This window comes from Arachis duranensis, chromosome 2, assembly GCF_000817695.3.
Source record: "Arachis duranensis cultivar V14167 chromosome 2, aradu.V14167.gnm2.J7QH, whole genome shotgun sequence".
Classification (NCBI taxonomy): domain Eukaryota; kingdom Viridiplantae; phylum Streptophyta; class Magnoliopsida; order Fabales; family Fabaceae; genus Arachis; species Arachis duranensis.
The window spans coordinates 85,923,730-85,943,587 of NC_029773.3; the positions used below are offsets into that span (position 1 = coordinate 85,923,730).

Below are 19,858 nucleotides of genomic sequence, written 5' to 3' on the forward strand. Positions count from 1 at the left end.
ACGGCAAGAACGGGACCTCACAAAAATAATGAAAAGTGAAGGTGATGCAGAATAGCTATGGTGGTTAATCTAATTAGCACCGAGGGAGGCGTTCATAATTCCAGCAATAGCGACCATGGTTACAGCGAAATAGAGAATTCAAACTCAATGGAATCGGAAAAAAAATGAATTCAATGGAACTGGAAATAGAGACCGCTTACGATGAAAGAACTAAGTAGCAGCAATAGGAGAGGCAGCCCCCTTCTCTCCAGTCCGTGATTCCGGCAACCAGAGGCACGACGGTCATTCCCCAGTGACAATCGACGACGGTGGCTGAAGCTTCTTCGACGGTGACTAAAACCAACACGCAGAGACAATAAGATTTTTGGAATCTCAAACGAAGGTAAACCAAACTCAAAACCCTTACCGATGGTGAATCTCAGTGGCAGCAGCGGAGTTTTTCGGCGGCAGAGGCGCAGCGGTGGCTGAACACGGGTCTCCTCTCTCTCTCCTCTGCTCCCGAACTCTCTGTCTCTTTTTCCCTCTTCGCAAGCGGCGACGGCGCGAGCTGGGGGTGACAGCGCGAACGGCGGCAACGGGACTGGAAGCTCCTACGATGCAACGGCCGCGAGCCCAATCACAGCGTCATCCCTTCCTCTTCTCCCCGTCGCTTCCCTTCTCCTCCTTTTGTGCGTGGCGACGACATGGCTGCGACGGAACTGAGCGCGGCGCGGCAGCGAGCGGGACACGGTTCTGAGCAGCGCGACAGTAGTGCAGCGGTGGCTCCTCTCCAACACTCTCTTCCTTCCTCTCTGATTTTCCCCTTCCCCATTTTCCTTTTTCTTTCCTTCGTTTCTTTCTTTCTTTCTTTTTCTTAAGGGATGGAGCTGAGCTTGAGTTAGGGAGTGGCAGTGGTTAGGTTAGATGAGTAACGGTGGTTAGGTTAAATTAGGGGAGTTATAGTTTAATTTGATTAAAATTAGAGTTTTATTTGGGAATTTAGTGTTAGGATAAAATTCATATGAGTAATATAATAATTTTATAAAATTAAGAGTAATAGGATAATTGAAAACCTGTTTTAATCCAATACTAATATTTATTAAAAATACTATTTAATTATCAATTTACAAATTATTCTCAAATAAATAATTCTAATTCGATAACTATAGATAATATAATTAATTTTTTTTATTCATAAAAATTAAAGTATTAATTTCTAAATCACAATTATTTAAATCAAATCATATAAATTCTTATTATTTTACGATTTCTAAACTTTATAATTTAAATATGAAAATTACCCAATAATTGTAAAATTAGATAAAATTTCTAATTTAAATATCAAAACTTGATTTAGTTAGCTTTAATAAAATAATTTCTGAATTTAAAATCTTTATTGAATATATAATTTGAATTTAGCTCATAATAAGATTTTTTTCGAAAATTCTGAGTCTTACAGTGGTAATACTGGAAAATAAAATGCTTAGGGCCACGACCAAGACTCATAAAGTAGCTGTGTTCAAGAATCAACATACTGAACATAAGTTACTTGGAGAGTAAGCTAAATACATACATACATATATACAAACAGAAAACCAAAATACGCCCAATGACTACTTTGCTTCCCAGGATCCAGACGCCTAGCGAGGAGCCTCTCGACCTGCATCTGAAAGATAACAATACAATATGGACTGAGAACTGGAGGTTCTCAACATGGTAAAAGTGTCACGCGTATAATAAATACGGTCCTGAGAATACCATAGACAATCCTAGAACTCCGTTATTCAGTTATCCAACTTAAGTACTAAACAAAAGCCATAAACAAGGGTAGGTATTTTAAGTTTACCTAACTAGCTCAAGTTCAATCCTAACCTAACACCAAACCATTTCTCCATTTCCTCCATTTCCTCCATCCCTCCATCACTCATAATGCAATAGAAACAAGCAACCAAACAAGTTCACGCACAAGTAATGAGCAGATAGTACAAATAGCAGGTATAACAGATAGCAGGTGATATATATCAATTAGGCATACCCAGAAAATACATAGCAATCAATACAAACAAATTCATATGATGCATGCCTATCCTATGGCTGATGGGGCCCATCTGTCGGTTATTCAGCCAACCCGACAAGTTCGAAAACCTTAGACTGTCCCCCGTCGCGCATCCCCAAGAGTCTATGCATAGAGTTCACATTCAATCATCATATAATCTCTCAGTGGGGGCTATATATCCATACCCAGGAATTTATACGTGTCCGGTCACCCTTACGACGTAGGATCAACAGAGTGTCGAGATTCAACCTAGAACACGTGGTGGCAAGCCACGGTTCTTACACCAGGAAAACTCATATCTCAGATACCATCATTAACATTTCATAATTAATCATTACTTACTCATCATGTCATTGCACCTTAATACATAACTCATCATATACCGGAGCAAGTGGGGCGAAACCACAATTCTTGCGTCTACCCGGGGAGCCTCTATTCTAACCAACCTGGAGCAAGTGGGGTGAAACCACAACTCTTGCGTTTATCCAGGAGGTACGTTCTCATATGCCCAGGAGGAACAAAGAAGGGAATCCTAACCTCCCACCATCTTGATGAGGGCGATTTTACAATACCAGGAGAAACAGAAAAAGGATCCTCACCTTCCGCCATCTCCTGGGGTCGCACTTTCAAGAAAGAGTGCTCAGGTGCGATATTTATTCCTTTCATTATCCAATTTTATTACATTTATCTACTAGACTTAACACTATACCTTAAGTCTAAAAGGAAGAAAATGGAGGTTTAGAAGTGAAAAATTGGTTTAAAAACAATCAAACCTGATTTTGCAGCAGGTAGCATCCACGCGTACGCGTAGGCCACGCGCACGCATGGAGCGTACATCAAGTCACGCGTACGCGTGAGTCATGCATACGCGTGAATATGCACACACGCGTATGCATGCCTCTCGTGCATACGTCGCCAAAATTTCACGCCACACGTACACGTAGATAGTGCGTCTTTAAAAAAATGGGCAGAATGCCCAGAAGCATTCTGCAGCCAACTTTGTCACCCTGCAACACAGCTTTATACACATAACTTGTAACGTCTATAACTTTCTCTACGAAATTCCATTTTTCACAAAATTAATATCAATTAAAAGCCCTTAAAACCATCTTTTACTTAAAACAAACCACAATTCAATCCAAAATTTGAGGAGAATATTATGGACGTCCAAAGTTCATCAAAATTTGATTTTAACCACTTTCAACAAAACCTCATTTTCACCAACTTAAGTTTCTTACCATTTAAACCTACATTGTAATGCCATATCCACTCAATTTATCAACAACCATTGCCAATATAAACTTTAATCAACTTAACCAACCTTGATCATCAATGATTACTCACTCTTACCTCATACATCAACAACCCTTCATTGTTCATATCAAAATTTCACCTATACCAACTTTCATCATATATTTATCAACCTCCCATCAACATATACCAATTTAAATGCCATTAATAAAATCAACCCTTCATACACATTAATCCATCAACTTAACATAATAACTATTTATTAACAATTACCAATCATAATTCATCAATATCAATATCAACACAACTCATTATAAGCAAGTCCAACAACATGAAATTAATAACCTCATCATCCCAATTTATGTTCATCAACATTTACACCAAAAAAACACAAAGCTACTCATTAAATACCATTAACAAATTCAACTTATCCTATGGTTCTTCTAACCTACGTTTTCGTAACACCATAAATATTAAACGTGCGAAACTTAAATCATACCTTGGCCGATCACTTAATTCACCAAGGCAGCCTCACAACGCACAATTACAGCCCCTCCAAGCTCAATCAAATAGCCCCAAAACAACCCTTTGTCACCAACAAACCTCCAAGTAATCCCAATTCAATTTTAATGTATAAACACTCACTTAACCTACACCTAATACATATATACATGTTCCAATTCAGTTTTCTATTACCAAAACAAGATTGAACTATAGTTAGGGTTTTCTTACCATACTCATATGCTCAATAGCTTGAGCCCACAAGTTCTGGAAGCTAACTTGAACCTATAACACAAAAATTGGGCAAGATTCACCATACAGCATTTAGCCATTCAATAATATTGTAAAACAGAGTAAGTTTCCACTTTTCAGCATAACAAAACAGAGGAACAAATTAATAATTACAAAGTAACAAATTAAAACAGAGTAACAAATTAACAATTACAAAGCAGCAAAAGTACAAAATACTAAAACAGCAATAAATTGAACAAAAATTGCGTAACGGGTAAACTAAGAACGTCTTCATGTTTCTGTATCAAACTATCAACTGAGGAAAAAAAACTCCTAGGGTGAAGAACATTGAAGACCGAAGAGGATCGAAGAGGCGAAGAACAAAGAACGCAGACCCAAGACCCAAGATGAATTGAAGAATTAATATTATGGAACAAAAATTGAAGAGGAAGTTCAGAGAAGATGAAGACGACGAGTCACTCACCTGGGTTCGAGAGGCCAGCAAAGACGATAGAGGGCTACTGGACTGGGAACCAGGCGATGATGGAGGGCTACTGGTGCTGAGGACCAGGCGACGGCGGTGGCGCTGACGACTTGAGAACCGCAGCGACGACGAATGGAGGGCTACTGGGTTGGGAATGCTTCGGACTTCAGAGTGCTAGGGTTCACTGTGAGTCTTAGATGAATGAATGGGGGTCGGGGGAAGAAGGGGAGGTTTTCACGACTGGGTCGGGTCGGGTAATCGGACGTCATTTTGAGGAATCGGCCGGTCACCAGTCCGGCCCAACCGGCCGATTTTTTTAGCCGGTTCACCAGTTTTTTAATGGTTTTTTCATAATCAGTTTTTGAAGGAGGACCAGACTGCTTGTATTGTCAGTTCACAGGTAAATCGGTCAAATCGACCGGTCCAGTCCGATTTTCAGAAACTTGGATAGAAGTGATGATTCTGTTAAGTAGTTGAGCCAGCTACCATGATTGTGCTCATCAATACAAACTAATGAAGAATAAAATCAATCCAATAATGAAATGAATTGTGTTTCCGAAAGTATTTGCTTGTACAAAGTAAAACTTTAAAATGATCTTAAACCAAAGATAAAAAAGAAAGAAAAAACAAACAAATCAAGAGATATAAATGATGAAAAAATATCTAGAGACCAGCGGTGAAAGGCACACCGGTGGATGGTAGCCATGAGTTGCCAGCAATGAAGTTTGAAACGGTGAAGTTTGAAGCTTCAGCAGCATTGGTTATGACATGATAACCACCCCATTTAACTCTGTTTGTGGTTGAAGATCCAGGACCTGTGTTCATGTATTCTCCATAATACAAAGTACTTAATGCAAAGTCACCATTCCATTCCAACCAACCTGCTGGAACAATCAAGCTATCAAAATAACTCTTCATGAAAACTGTTCTTGAATATTTTTGCCATGGCCTTCCAAGATATGCCTTCATAGAGCTTTGAACTGCTTTCAAATCTGGTGCAACTGTAACCACACAATTGATAAAGGAAAATCCAGTGTTTTGTTTTGCATCAATTCTTCCTTGTGCAGTGATTGTGTTCGTTGTTTCTGGATACTTTCTTACAAATATGTTGCAATTTTGAAACACCACAATAGCATTACCAAAAATAAAGTCAACAGTTCCATAAATGTCACATTCTCTATAGAATTGTCTGTCAGATAAAGTTAATAATGTGTCTTGATAACCTTCAAAACTGCATCGATAAAAAACTGATAAGTCAGATCCAGAACGCAATGCAACAGCTTGCTGATTTGCTGCACCTGCAGTGTTTCTAAATGTGATTCCTTGAGCAATACATCCTTCTCCCGTAATACCTATAAAAGTTGAATGAAAAATATTTATTATAAAGTGAAAACTTAGTGCAGTCGATTTAATACGAAGTTGATATCTAAAAACTATTAGATGATTTAACTGATTTGACTAAATTTTCATCTAACGATTCTCAGATATCAATTTTACGTGAAGTCGACTTCACCTGAATTTTTATCTTATTATAAAGTTATTATCACGTGAAAATAATAGATGAGAAAATAATAGATGAGAATTAACGATTTGATACCTTTTACTAAATTATCCTCTAATAGTTTTTAACAGCTAGTCACAAAGATGCTTTTACTTACCAACAGTGGATGAATTAAAGGTTGTGCTGCCTCCACCAACACTTTGGCTGCCGGTGATTATGGTTTTTCCGATACCATCTCCGATCAACATTATATTATTTGCCTCTATTTCAACTTGTTCGTTGTAAACCCCGGCCTTCACATATATCACATACCTTCTACTGTTATAATTTGGTGCTCCGTTTATGGCTGCCATAACTGTTGTGTATTTTCCAGATCCGTCTTTGGCCACCACCACATTGGCTTGAGATGCTGGAGAAGATGCTTGTAGCAATTTTTTATCACCAGGCTTGACCCATGTTGGGAATCCATCTTTGTAACTTGGCTCTTGATGGGATTCACCCTTGTTATTAAGAGCCAAAAGGTTGCTTAGCAACTTAGTAAGATTATTGTGGGACATTAGAGGAAGAAGAGAGTCTTGAACACCAAGTTCATAGAAGCCAGCTTTGCATGTCTCAAGGTTTGTGAGTGCAGTGCTAAGCCATGTTTGAGCATCAACTTTGGAGCACTTGGTGTTAGGATCTAGGATTTTGTTGAGCTTATGAATGGTCAGTTGATAGAGCTTAACACAATCATTCCATGCAACTCTTTCAAGTTGGTTGTGGCACTTTGAGTGAAGTGAAAGAGTTGATCCAAGTGAAACAGTGTTTGCATGGCCTATGAGTGCTCTCTCTTGAGCAAGTTGCAATAAAAGCTTGAGAAAATCTCCTTTGTGCTTAATGGGTTTGTGAAAGTGATTAGGGTTATTGCTCAAGAAATACTCACATGGTTGAGGGTTTGGGGTTTGGCTACACCAATGTTTAACATCATTTGAAGAATAACCATAAGCAAATGTTGTTAGAAAGAAGAGAACAATGAGAAAATTGGAGAATAATAAACCCATTGCTGCCATTGTACTTAATTTTCTCATTGTTCTCTAAGAAATCACAATGCCGGTTGATGGAAATCTAATGAGTATTTTAGGATGATGTGTTTAGATCTTGTTTTTTTGAATGTTGTGTTTTATGTCCTAAACTTAGCTTCTTTTTTTATAGAGCTAGCAAGGATCACCATAAGAGACATTGGTTTGTGGGAGTTGGATCGAACAATGAAGCATGCAATTTACATAACTTTATTTTCAGAAATATAATCATTCAAATTAAATTAAATTATATCAAGTCAAATCATATCATATTACATTTGGTATAAAAATAAGTTAATATTATTACTATGATCTTTTATAAATTATGAGTTAAAAATATTTTTGTTGATCCCAAAAAATATTTTTCAAAAAAAAATTCTTTTATAAGTTAAATAAGTCAAAAATACTTTTACAGATAAAGCATATGAATTATGTTAGATCTTTTAATGTCAACTAAGGTAATCTCTCTTTTTCTCACTTGAATAATATTTCTTTTAGGGATTGATTACTGGGATGCCAAAGTCCTGTTTGGATAAATTTTACTTTTGTATTTTTAATTATTATTATTATTTTCTTGGTATGTGCCTGAGATGACGCTGATAATGATTGTTTGAATAACAACACTTTGATGATCAAGTCACTTATGATCGATCATTTTACATCAAATGATGGCATATGTAGATTTTTATTGAAATAAGTAGTGACTAAGAACTTTTTCTTGATAGGCCAGGAGTGATTGTGCTCTAACTTAGTATATAAACATTAAACATATAGATTCTGAACATGTGTATATTATTGTCTCATCTATTCAAACTAATGAAGAATAAAATCAACTACAATAATGAAATGTATTATATTTCCTAAAGTACAAATTAAAATTAAACTTTAAAATGATCTTAAAAAAGGGGAAAGAAAACCAACTGTAAATTAATTGAAAAATATTATTACGATTCAATCTCAAAAGCTCCATAGAAAGTTCATACAATTTTACACAAGGAATTACTTGTGTGTATGCTCTAAGCAAAATCTATAACAAATAATGAAAACAATCACAATGAAATGAAAGTATTTCCTAATGTATTTGCTTGTACAACATTTAGAAATCAATGTGTATTAACCAAAAAAATAAAAAATAAAAAATAATCAAATAATGAAGAGATATATAAGAAATAGAAAAATATTTAAAGACCAGCAGTGAAAGGAACACGGGTGGATGGTAGCCATGAGTTGCCAGCAATGAAGTTTGCAACACTGAATTTTGAAGCTTCAGCAGCATTGGTTATGACATGATAACCTCCCCATTTAACTCTGTTTGCGGTTGAAGATCCAAGTCCTGTGTTCATGTACTCTCCATAATACAATGTGTTTAATGCAAAGTTACCATTCCATTCCAACCAACCTGCTGGATCAATCAAGCTGTCAAGAGAACTCTTCATGAACACAGTTCTTGAGTATTCCTTCCAAGGCCTTCCAAGATATGTCTTCACAGAGCTTTGAACTGCTTTCAAATCTGATGCAGCTGTAACCACACAATTGAGAATGGAAATACCAATGTTTTGGTTTGGATCAGTTCTGCCATGTGCAGTGATGGTGTTGATTTTGTTTGGAGGGTTTCTTGCATATATGTTACAGTTTTGGAACACAACAGCAGCGTTACCAAAGATAAAGTCAACAGTGCCATAAATGTCACATTCTCTATAGAATTGTCTGTCAGAGTAAGCATATAATGTGTCTTGATAACCTTCGAAACTGCATTGATAGAAAACTGATAAGTCTGATCCAGAACGTAATGCAACAGCTTGATGATTTGCTGCACCTGCTGTGTTCCTAAATGTCATGCCCTGAGCAATAAATCCATCTCCAGTAACAGCTGCAATAATTATTAAAAAAATTCACATGATTAAGTATTTATCATAAAAAAATTATTTATTTTTCAGCTAATGAAAAAATATCATAAAATGATCTCTCTAAAAAATTTAAACTAATAAAAGAATGACACATTGATAAAAACTCTCGTACAATTGACAGTTGAGTTGAGAATCGTTAGATAATAATTTAGTCAAATCTATTAAATTATTTAATAATTTTAAAATATTAACTTCATGCAAAAAGAATTACATACTAATCTCCGTCTAAATGGTTATATATATATAACAAAAACCTAAATTATTGCAAAATATTTCTACTACTTACCAACAGTGGCAGAACGGAAGGTTGTGGTGCCTCCTCCCACACTTTGGCTGCCGGTGATTATGGTTTTTCCAATACCATCTCCCACCAACATTATATTATTTGTCTTTATCTCTACTTGCTCGTTGTATATCCCGCCCTTCACATATATCACATACCTTCCACTGCTACTCTTTGGTGCTGCATTTATGGCTGCCATAACTGTTGTGTATTTTCCGGATCCATCTTTGGCCACCACTACATTGGCTTGAGATGCCGGAGAAGATGCTTGCAACAACTTTCTATCAGCTGGCTTGACCCATGTTGGGAATCCATTTTTGTAACTTGGCTCTTGATGAGATTCACCATTGTTGTTAAGAGCCAAAGTGTTGCTTAGCAACTTAGTAACATTGTTGGACATTAGAGGAAGGACATAGTCTTGAACACCAAGTTCATAGAAGCCAGCTTTGCATGTCTCAAGGTTTGTGAGAGCAGTGCTAAGCCATGTTTGAGCATCAACTTGGGAGCATTTGGTGTTAGGGTCTAGGGTTTTGTTGAGCTTTTGAATGGTTTGTTCATAGAGCTCTACACAATCATTCCATGCAACTCTTTCAAGTTGGTTGCGGCACTTTGATCCAAGTGAAACAGTGTTTGCATGTCCTATGAGTGCTCTCTCTTGAGCAAGTTGCAATGAAAGCTTGAGAAAATCAGATTTATGGTTGATGGGTTTGTTTTGGTGATTAGGGTTATTGCTCAAGAAATACTCACATGGTTGAGGATTTGGTGTTTGGCTACACCAGTGTTTAATATCATTTGAAGAATATCCATTAACAAAGGTTTGAAGAAGAAAGGATAATGATACAAGTGTTATGACTAAGCGAATAGCTTCCATAATAATTATAATAAGGATGTGATGATGATTTGAGAAGAATGGCTTAAGGCTTTTTAAGTAATGCAATAAGTTTTGAATTGCTTTGGAATTTGTTGATGGAGTTGTTGTCGTAATTTTGGTAGCTATATATAGAGGATATGGAAGAAGTGGTTGTTAGCGCTATTTAATTGAATCACTTCATGCATGTTCATGTGAGGCACCCACTTTCTACTTTTCCAAGCACACATTTTCGTTTCTTTAATTAATTTAAAATTTAGTTGGCACGTTTTGATTTGTTCCTACTACATTCCTCTCCTGCATGACTTTGACCGTCTCATAGTGCATCGTCACATTTGGGACATTATAAAACGCGTCAATTAATAGGGCATGCTCACGGAGGCTTAGCTTTCATTTTCTTTGACTTTTTGGTCAACCAATAGACATCATTGGACATCTTAAAACAATAATGCTTGCAATCTCCTTAGAAAGATGATGATTTAATTGACGGCATTATGTAAATTTTTTCGATCCAATTTCTATCAAGAAGCACAATTACTATAAGCAAAACACTTCAACACTCTTAACACTCAACATATCTGTCGTCATTGAGGGTAGACAAGGTTGGTTAATGTTTGAATCGTATATAAAGTCAACCTTATATATTTATATGAAGTGGTATTATCTATTTATTCATCTAGATAACAGTGATATTGTATGTCACATTATTCTTGCATTAAAATTTGTATGAATTTTTAGTTGTTTATAATGTTTTCCAAAATAATTAAAGGGTTGAAGCTAGTTTATGACCAAAATAATTGCTGGCAACAACTGCGAAGGAGAATATATACTTCAATTTTAAATTCAAATAAATTAAAGAAAGCCAAAGAACTTTATGAGTTCTAAATCCATTGCATTTCTATTTGGGACTACTTATTTAGTTGGTACCCTAGAATAAAATGATGAGGGCCGGGGCTAAGGGCCAATCATGTTTGAATTCTGTAATGGGATATATTTGACTATTAAATTGCCATCTGCCGTTTAACGGATGAAACACCCACACTTTTTGCTTTCACTGTTTCCCATGATTTTCAAATGAGTCCAAAAAATAATTTTTTATTTTTTATTAAAATATAGTTGGACATAACAAACATATATGTCTAACAAATATTAATAAGTGTTGAATTTAAAATGTGTTCCATATACAAACACGACACCTCAATAAAATGTCTATACTTCATAGATAAAATTAAAAAAGAGTTTCTTTTGAAAAAATGTACTAAAAGTCATAACTCATAAATAAATAAAATTTTAATTTTTAATTATTTTGATATTTTTTAAAATATATATATTTAAATTTTTTATTTTTAAATATTAGGAAGACAATTATGAGAATGAATTAGGATTCTCAATTATTACTCTTCCTAGTAGTATAAATGAATTTATAATATAATGCTAGAATTTTTTATGATAAAAAATATAGAATCTTTTATGATAAAAAATTTATATTTTTTTGTTGTTATAATTTCTCCAAATAACAATTCTAACGTAATACTAAATAAATATCTACATTATTCACGTTTTAAATTAAAAAAAAATTGTAAAAAAGAATATATTAAAAAAATAAATTTTAATATACTGTCAATGTAAAATAATTTTATATGTTATCTTTCTCTATAACATTACACACGAAGTGATATCTTACATCAATATGCTTGGTACGAGCATGATGAACCTGATTTTTTAGCCAAATGAATTGCACTTTGACTATCATAGCTCAGATTTACGCAATCTTGTTAAAACTCCAAATCATCTAAAAGACCCCTTAACCACAATACTTCATTCACCCCTTTTGCTACTGCCATGTACTCAATCTTTGTAGTAGATAGTATCACTGTAACTTGTAACATCGATTGCTAACTAACAAGATCATCTTGTATTTTATATATATAACCGGTCGTAGAACGTCTTCTGTCTAAATTACCTTTAGCAAAATCAAAATCAACAAAGTCGCTGATTTGACATAATTTTCTACTAAAGCATAAACCTATGTCAATGCTACCCTTTAAGTACTTTAATATCCACTTGACTACTTTCCAGTGTGCCTTACCCGGATTTGCCATGAACCTGCTAACAATACTAACTGCTTGTGAAATATCTAGGTGTGTACACACCATAGCATACATTAGGCTACCGACTGGACTAGCATAAGGTACATTTTTTATGTAAGTCTTATCTTCTGCTGTTGTGGGAGATTATTTACCAGAGAGTTTAAAATATGAATCCAACGGTGTTACTACTGGCTTAGTATTTTTCATTTCGAACCTTTCAATAATGAGCTCAATGTACCCTCTTTGGCTTAAGAATAATTTTCGACTTGATCTCTCTCTTTTAATTTTCATGCCTAATATTTTTCGTGTAACACCTAGATCTTTTGTTTCAAATTCTTTACTAAGTTGAACTTTTAACCTATCTATCTCCACCTTACTCTTAGAAGCAATAAGCATGTCATCCACATACAATAGAAGATAGACATAATCACTTCTAGAAAGCTTATAAATGTATACACAAGAATCATAATTACTTATGGAAAAACCTTGTTTTAACATAAATGAGTCAAATCGCTTATACTACTGTCGAGGAGATTCTTTCAATCCATATAGCGATTTCTTTAAGCGACATACCTGATTTTCTTTATCCTCAACCTTAAAACCCTCAGGCTGATACATATAAATTTTTTTTCTCTAAGTCACTATGCCAAAAAGCTATCTTTACATCTAGTTGTTCCAACTCAAGATCACCCTACTCAAAAGCACCATTATGGAAGTGTGCTTCACCACAGGAGAAAATATCTCATTGTAATCAACACCTTCTTTTTGTGCAAATACCTAGCTTTGAATCTTATACCATCCGACTTAGTAGGATCTTCTTTTCTTTTATGCACCCATTTACAACCAATTTCAGTCTTTCCCACGGACAACGGGACCACCTCCCATGTCTTGTTCTTATGGAGAGATTGCATCTCTTCTTCCATGGCAACCAACTAACTTTCTCTGTCTTTGTCTTTGATAGCAAGTTTGAAGGTGACCGACTCATCATCCTCCACCGAGAGTGCATAATCTACTAAATTTACCTGCCCATAATGTCTCAGAGGCTTGTCTAACCCAAACTTCTGAACGAATTTATAATTCCTCTTTGGCCTAGTGGATGTCAAAGAATCCTGCTGCTGCTGTTGTAATGCATGTGTATTTTTCCGCTGAATCTCCTCATGATCAAGTTCATCCTCTGCATTATCTCGAGTAGTATTAGGATGCTCCACCTGAACATTATTAGAATCTATTTGTTGGTATTTAGACTCTATCTCCACTAGTTGAGTATTTGAAATTTTTCCAACATCACCATCATCTGACATCGTATCTTTAGACAAAGCTACCATAGATCGTTCATCAAAGGTAACATCCCTACTAATTACAAACTTAGAATCATTTACGCTCCAAAAATGATACCTTTGAATCCCTCTTGGATACTTAAAAAAGATTGCCTTTTTAGCTCTATCATCAAGCTTATTATCTTTGACATGATAGTAGGCTGTGCATCCAAAAACTCTGAATTTTTCCTAATCTGCATGTTTCACTGATCACACTTTATAAGGTGTATCTCCATCTAGAGAAGAATGTGGGGATCGGTTCACTATGTAGCAAGCTGTAACAATCGACTCCGCCCACCACTCTCTTCCTAATCCAGAATTAAACCGCATACACCGTGCCTTTTCAAGTAGCATACGATTCAGTCGTTCAACGACTCCTTTCTATTGTGGTGTTTCTCTAATTGTCCAGTGTCTCACAGTGCCTTCTCGATCATAGAACTCCTTGAAAGTCCCATCCGTATACTCTGTGTCATTATCTGATCGTAGAGTTTTCAGCTTCCTACCTGTTCGATTTTCAACCATTGTTCTCCATTGCTTAAAAGTGTCGAATACCTTATTCTTATATACTTGAGTAAGTAAACCCAAATATACTTGGAATAATAATCAACAAAAGTAACAAAATACCTGGAATCACCCTTGAAAGTAACTTTAGATGGACCCCAAACATCAATATGCACGTAGTCTAACAATCCTCTGCTTTTGTGCTTGCTTGTAGAAAACTTTACCCTGTGTGTCTTTCCATACATGCAATGCTCACAAAATTTTATTTGTGATTTCTTCATCTTCTTCAACAAACCTTGTCCACAAGCAATGATAGACCTTTCTTTGACATATATCCAAGCCGTATGTGCCATATTCTTGTGCAATTTCTTTGATCTCTACTTTCATGAATTTCAACTGCTAACTCACCTGTGACTGTTGTCCCCAAAAGAGAATAAAGATTACCATGATGAACTCCCTTCATCACTACCAAAGAACCACAAACAACTTTTAGTATCCCATTTTTTGCAACCATTTTTCTCCAACAAACCTATGGAGATAAGATTTTTTCGCAAGTCTGGAATATGTCTCACATCCTTTAAGGTTCTTATTTTTCCATCGTACATCTTGATTCTTATAGTATCCAACCCCATAGTTTTACAAGCATGATCATAGCCCATTAAAACTATGCCACCATTTATGCTTTGATAGGTAGTAAACCAATTCCTATTTGGACACATATGATGAGATGCTCCTGAATCAAGAATCCACTTATCAAAGATTTCATAAGGTTGTTCTATCACAGAGTAACAATCCTCCTCATCATTTGAGACGTAGCTTGCTTCTTGTTTTTCTTTTGGGTTGTCATTATTCTATTTCTTAAAAGTTATCTTCTTATTTGGACAAGTTGCTTTGAAATGTCCAGGCTCCCGACATTTAAAGCATGATCTCTTCGCATGAGGTCTAGATTTTGGCCTAGACTTTTCACGTTTATTACCTTTTCTCTTTCATTAGTCCTTTTTCTAGCCGCGAACAATCCTTGTACTTGATCATTATACTCTCTTTCATTTGGAGATGACATTACACTTGTAGCAATTTTACGTAGATCATCCACTAAAAGTGATGCTCTCGTCTCATTCATGGTTAGAATGTCACCCACCAGCATTAATATTTGCACCAGATTTTCATAGGAATTCGATAATGAAAGTAACAATATGAGTGACTGATCCTCATCATCAACCTTCACATCTATATCCTTTAAGTTTGATATAATCCTATCAAACTTATTGATATATTCTCGGATTGAGGTATCTTCTTCTATCTTGCAAGTATACAATTTGGATTTAAAGCAAATTATATTAGTTAGAATCTTCGCCATGGAGTTACTCTCTAACTTTGCCTAAACGCCTGCTACAGTTGCTTCTTCATTTACAAAAAAAGTAACATCCCTCTCAAGGCATAAGATTATTGTAGCTCGCATCTTAAGATCTAATTCTTTCCAATCCTCATCTTTCATTTCTTCCGGCTTTTTCTCTTTTCCTGCCAGTACCTTGTGTAATTTTTGTGATATAAGCAGATTTTTCATATGCATCCTCCAATAAAAAAAAATATTTTTTTCCATTAAGCTTCTCGATTTCATATTTGTCTACTTTGACATTACCACAAGTAGAAGTCATTATATTCAAAATTGAATTTTACCACGCAAATAATGAATAATATAACGTTGGCTCTTGATACTAATTGTTGAGTCTACAGAGAAATTTTGACTCCTAATAGATACAAAGTAATATGAAATTGAACACTACTCATAATAATGCACTCGCTATATATTTTGTAAAGAGAAAAAATAATATGAAAGATTTCTTCTAACTAACTCTATAAAATGATATGAATAAGGATATTGCTATTGTTGTTGACTTTAATTACAATTTTAGAGATGTATATATAGTATCTCTATACTATAACTTCAACGAATAAGAATAAAATTCTTCTACAAAAAACTCCTTATTAAACATTTTGAGTTCTCTCATATTAAAACTCATTTATTTTACTTCCTAAAATTATTCTTATCCTTCCTTTATTTTCAGAATATGTAATATATATCAAATAATTAATTTATTTTTTAAAAGAGAAAAAATAATTAAAATTTTAAAACATGTAATATATATCAAATATAATTAATTTTTTTAAGGCGTCTTGCATTTGATATACTTTATTTTGTTAGAAAATTCCCTTAAAAGTACATAATTCAACCAAAAAAAAATAACGATTTAAGATATAAAATGAGGATGTGAAAGTGCTACAATATCTGTTGTTTAATGTTATATTTATGCATGGTAACATAATAAAAACATACGGAAAGATAATAATGAAGGAACTTTTGATTTGGTGATATAGTTAGACCTCTTGTTAAAAATGACATGCTTAATTTTTCAAGCTTGAACGTGCTAGATTATATATTATTATATGGTCGATGTCAAATTGTCAATTGATAACTAAGTGGTTTCCCTTAAAAAGTATATGACTATTGAGTATTGACTTTACCCTTTAAAGGTACAACAAAGTTCCTAAAATCTTATTAATTAAGTAGGCCACTAAAAGAAGTTATTTTCATATGTTATTAATTTAGCCGTAAAATGACATATATTAATATTATTAATTAAAAATTTTGTAAAAAAAAAAAGTATAAATATTTTACGAAATTTTTATATATTTATTAAAATAAAATATTAAAATTTTGACAAATAAGACGTAGTTTTCAAAATACATATTAGTTAAACTTAAAACCTTTATCAAATTTTAACACGTTAAAAATTATAATAATTTGAATCTTTTTCTGATAACAAATAACATAATTATCCGAATAGCAAAAATGTTCAATGTACTTATTGTGAACAAATTAAAAAGCATAAATTAATTGAAAAATATTATTACGATTCAATCTCAAAAGCTCCATAGAAACTTCATACAACTTTACACAAGGAATTACTTGTGTGTATATTCTAAAACAAAATCTATAACAAATAATGAAAACAATTACAATGAAATGAAAGTATTTCCTAATGTATTTGCTTGTACAACATTTAGAAATCAATGTGTATTAACCAAAAAAATAAAAAATAAAAAATAATCAAATAATGAAGAGATATATAAGAAAAAGAAAAATATTTAAAGACCAGCAGTGAAAGGAACACGGGTGGATGGTAGCCATGAGTTGCCAGCAATGAAGTTTGCAACACTGAATTTTGAAGCTTCAGCAGCATTGGTTATGACATGATAACCTCCCCATTTAACTCTGTTTGCGGTTGAAGATCCAAGTCCTGTGTTCATGTACTCTCCATAATACAATGTGTTTAATGCAAAGTTACCATTCCATTCCAACCAACCTGCTGGATCAATCAAGCTGTCAAGAGAACTCTTCATGAAAACTGTTCTTGAATATTGTTGCCATGGCCTTCCAAGATAAGTTTTAACCGAGCTTTGCACTGCTTTCAAATCGGATGCAGCTGTAACCACACAATTGTGAATGGAAATGCCGGTGTTTTGGTTTGGATCGGTTCTTCCTTGTGCAGTGATGGTGTTAATTTTGTTTGGAGGGTTTCTTGCATATAGATTACAGTTTTGGAACACAACAGCAGCATTACCAAAGATAAAGTCAACGGTGCCATAAATATCACATTGTTTGTAGAATTGTCTATCAGAATAAACATATAATGTGTCTTGATAACCTTCGAAACTGCATTGATAGAAAACTGATAAGTCAGATCCAGAACGCAATGCAACAGCTTGATGATTTGCTGCACCTGCTGTGTTCCTAAATGTCATGCCTTGACCAATAAATCCATCTCCAGTTACAGCTGTCAAAATTAAAACAAAAATAAAAAACACACAAAGTTTAGTATTGTTCAAAGTAAAGGAAAGAAAAACAAATAAAGATGATTGGAATGATTTTCCTCTACTTACCAACGGTGGCGGAACGGAAGGTTGTGGTGCCTCCTCCCACACTTTGGCTGCCAGTGATTATGGTTTTTCCAATACCATCTCCCACCAACATTATATTATTTGACTTTATCTCTACTTGCTCATTGTATATTCCGGCCTTCACATATATCACATACCTTCCACTGCTACTCTTTGGTGCTGCGTTTATGGCTGCCATAACTGTTGTGTATTTTCCGGATCCGTCTTTGGCCACCACTACATTGGCTTGAGATGCTGGAGAAGATGCTTGTAGCAATTTTCTATCACCAGGCTTGACCCATGTTGGGAATCCATCTTTGTAACTTGGCTCTTGATGAGATTCACCATTGTTGTTAAGAGCCAAAGTGTTGCTTAGCAACTGAGTAACATTGTTGGACATTAGAGGAAGGACATAGTCTTGAACACCAAGTTCATAGAAGCCAGCTTTGCATGTCTCAAGGTTTGTGAGAGCAGTGCTAAGCCATGTTTGAGCATCAACTTGGGAGCACTTGGTGTTAGGGTCTAGGGTTTTGTTGAGCTTTTGAATGGTTTGTTGATAGAGGTCAACACAATCATTCCATGCAACCCTTTCAAGTTGGTTGCGGCACTTTGTGCCAAGTGAAAGAGTATTTGCATGGCCTATGAGAGCTCTCTCTTGGGCAAGTTGTAATGAAATCTTGAGAAAGTCAGTTTTTTGGTTAATAGGTTTGGTTTGGTGATTAGGGTTGTTGGTCAAGAAATACTCACATGGTTGAGGGTTTGGGGTTTGGCTACACCAATGTTTAACATCATTTGAAGAATAGGCATAAACAAAAGTTGATAGAAAGAAGGGAACAATGAGAAAATTGAAGAGCAAACGCATTGCTGCCATTGAACTTTTATGCCCAATAATGTTAAGATCTAAGACGTATTTGATGAGGTTTAATGTATATGTTTAGAGGTTGATTTGAAAATGTTGTGTTTGATGTCCTAAACGTAGCTTCTTTATATAGAGCGAAGAAGGAGATATTGGTTGTTGGAACTTAGAACTGTAAAGCATGCAATTTACGTGTTGATATTTCAAAGTCACTATTTGTAATACTTTTCTAATTGGTTCACAAGTTAGAATCATATCATATAATAATAATAATAAAGTATTATTTTGTTGATTTGATGAGCTAAACCATGGAAATATGTGGGAGGTGTCGTTTGACTTTAATTTTTGGAGGCTGTCCCATAAGCAGCCAATTAGAACTTGTCAATATTGTGGAAATTGATTTGACGCTTCACCACGCACCTACAAGTGGCTAAGAATGCGTTATGTGTAGGGTATATTATTAGTGCTCATTTGGCATTGTTATGGCCATGGAATATCAAATAATATAGAGAAATATATATTCTCATGCTTTATTTATTTCACCAATAAAACATATGTTTACCTATTCTACTCATTGAATTGATTTTCTTGATCATCAAGTGATCAAATTCAATACTCGTCTATTTAAATAAATATTAGTAATTTATATTTTGTGTTATATATATAACAATTTATTAATTAATAATAAATTTTTAATAAAATTTAAATTTAATTTATAATAAATTAATTTTTAATTTGTTAAATTAAAAAATATCGTAAAAAAAAAATTTAAGTTAAAATTTTTATATTATAAAATTTAAATTGAATGAAATATAAACAAATACAACAAATATCAAACTTTATTTAATTAGTCATCACACTTGTGTCATATATTCCAAAAGTTGGACTGCATTGGTGGTCATATATATACTTCGGCGGTGGAATAGGAATTGCGTAATAATAGTATGATCAGTAACATAAAAAATGTAACTACCACTTTTGAAAATTTTGAAGGAAGAAAAAATCGAATGAAAACCTATCATAGAAAATTATCATGT

At 34.3% G+C, this 19,858-nt stretch overlaps 2 protein-coding genes across 5 annotated transcripts in view; both read right to left on the reverse strand.

Moving 5' to 3' along the window:
- The window catches only part of LOC107475490 (pectinesterase 2), a 57,914-nt gene extending 39,042 nt beyond the window's left edge, over positions 1-18,872 (reverse strand). Inside the window, exons 1-3 of one of the 4 annotated variants that reach the window (XM_052256848.1) lie at positions 18,124-18,872; positions 9,255-9,409; positions 8,109-8,931 (exon numbers count right to left, since the gene is read on the reverse strand). In XM_052256848.1, coding sequence (XP_052112808.1) covers positions 8,243-8,931; positions 9,255-9,409; positions 18,124-18,836 — 1,557 coding nt within the window. In that variant the 5' untranslated portion in view covers positions 18,837-18,872 and the 3' untranslated portion in view covers positions 8,109-8,242. Of the gene's footprint in view, positions 1-8,104; positions 8,932-9,254; positions 10,123-17,125; positions 17,863-17,968 lie in introns of those variants that run through there. The other 3 variants (XM_052256849.1, XM_016095133.3, XM_016095132.3) reach the window with 3 other exon arrangements.
- Positions 5,166-7,052, reverse strand: LOC127739551 (pectinesterase 2-like). The gene is made up of 2 exons (XM_016095131.1): positions 6,161-7,052; positions 5,166-5,854 (listed from the first exon to the last, which is right to left on the reverse strand). Exons 1-2 carry the CDS (start codon positions 7,050-7,052, stop codon positions 5,166-5,168), a joined length of 1,581 nt encoding a protein of 526 aa, XP_015950617.1.
- Positions 18,873-19,858: the final 986 nt, after the last annotated feature.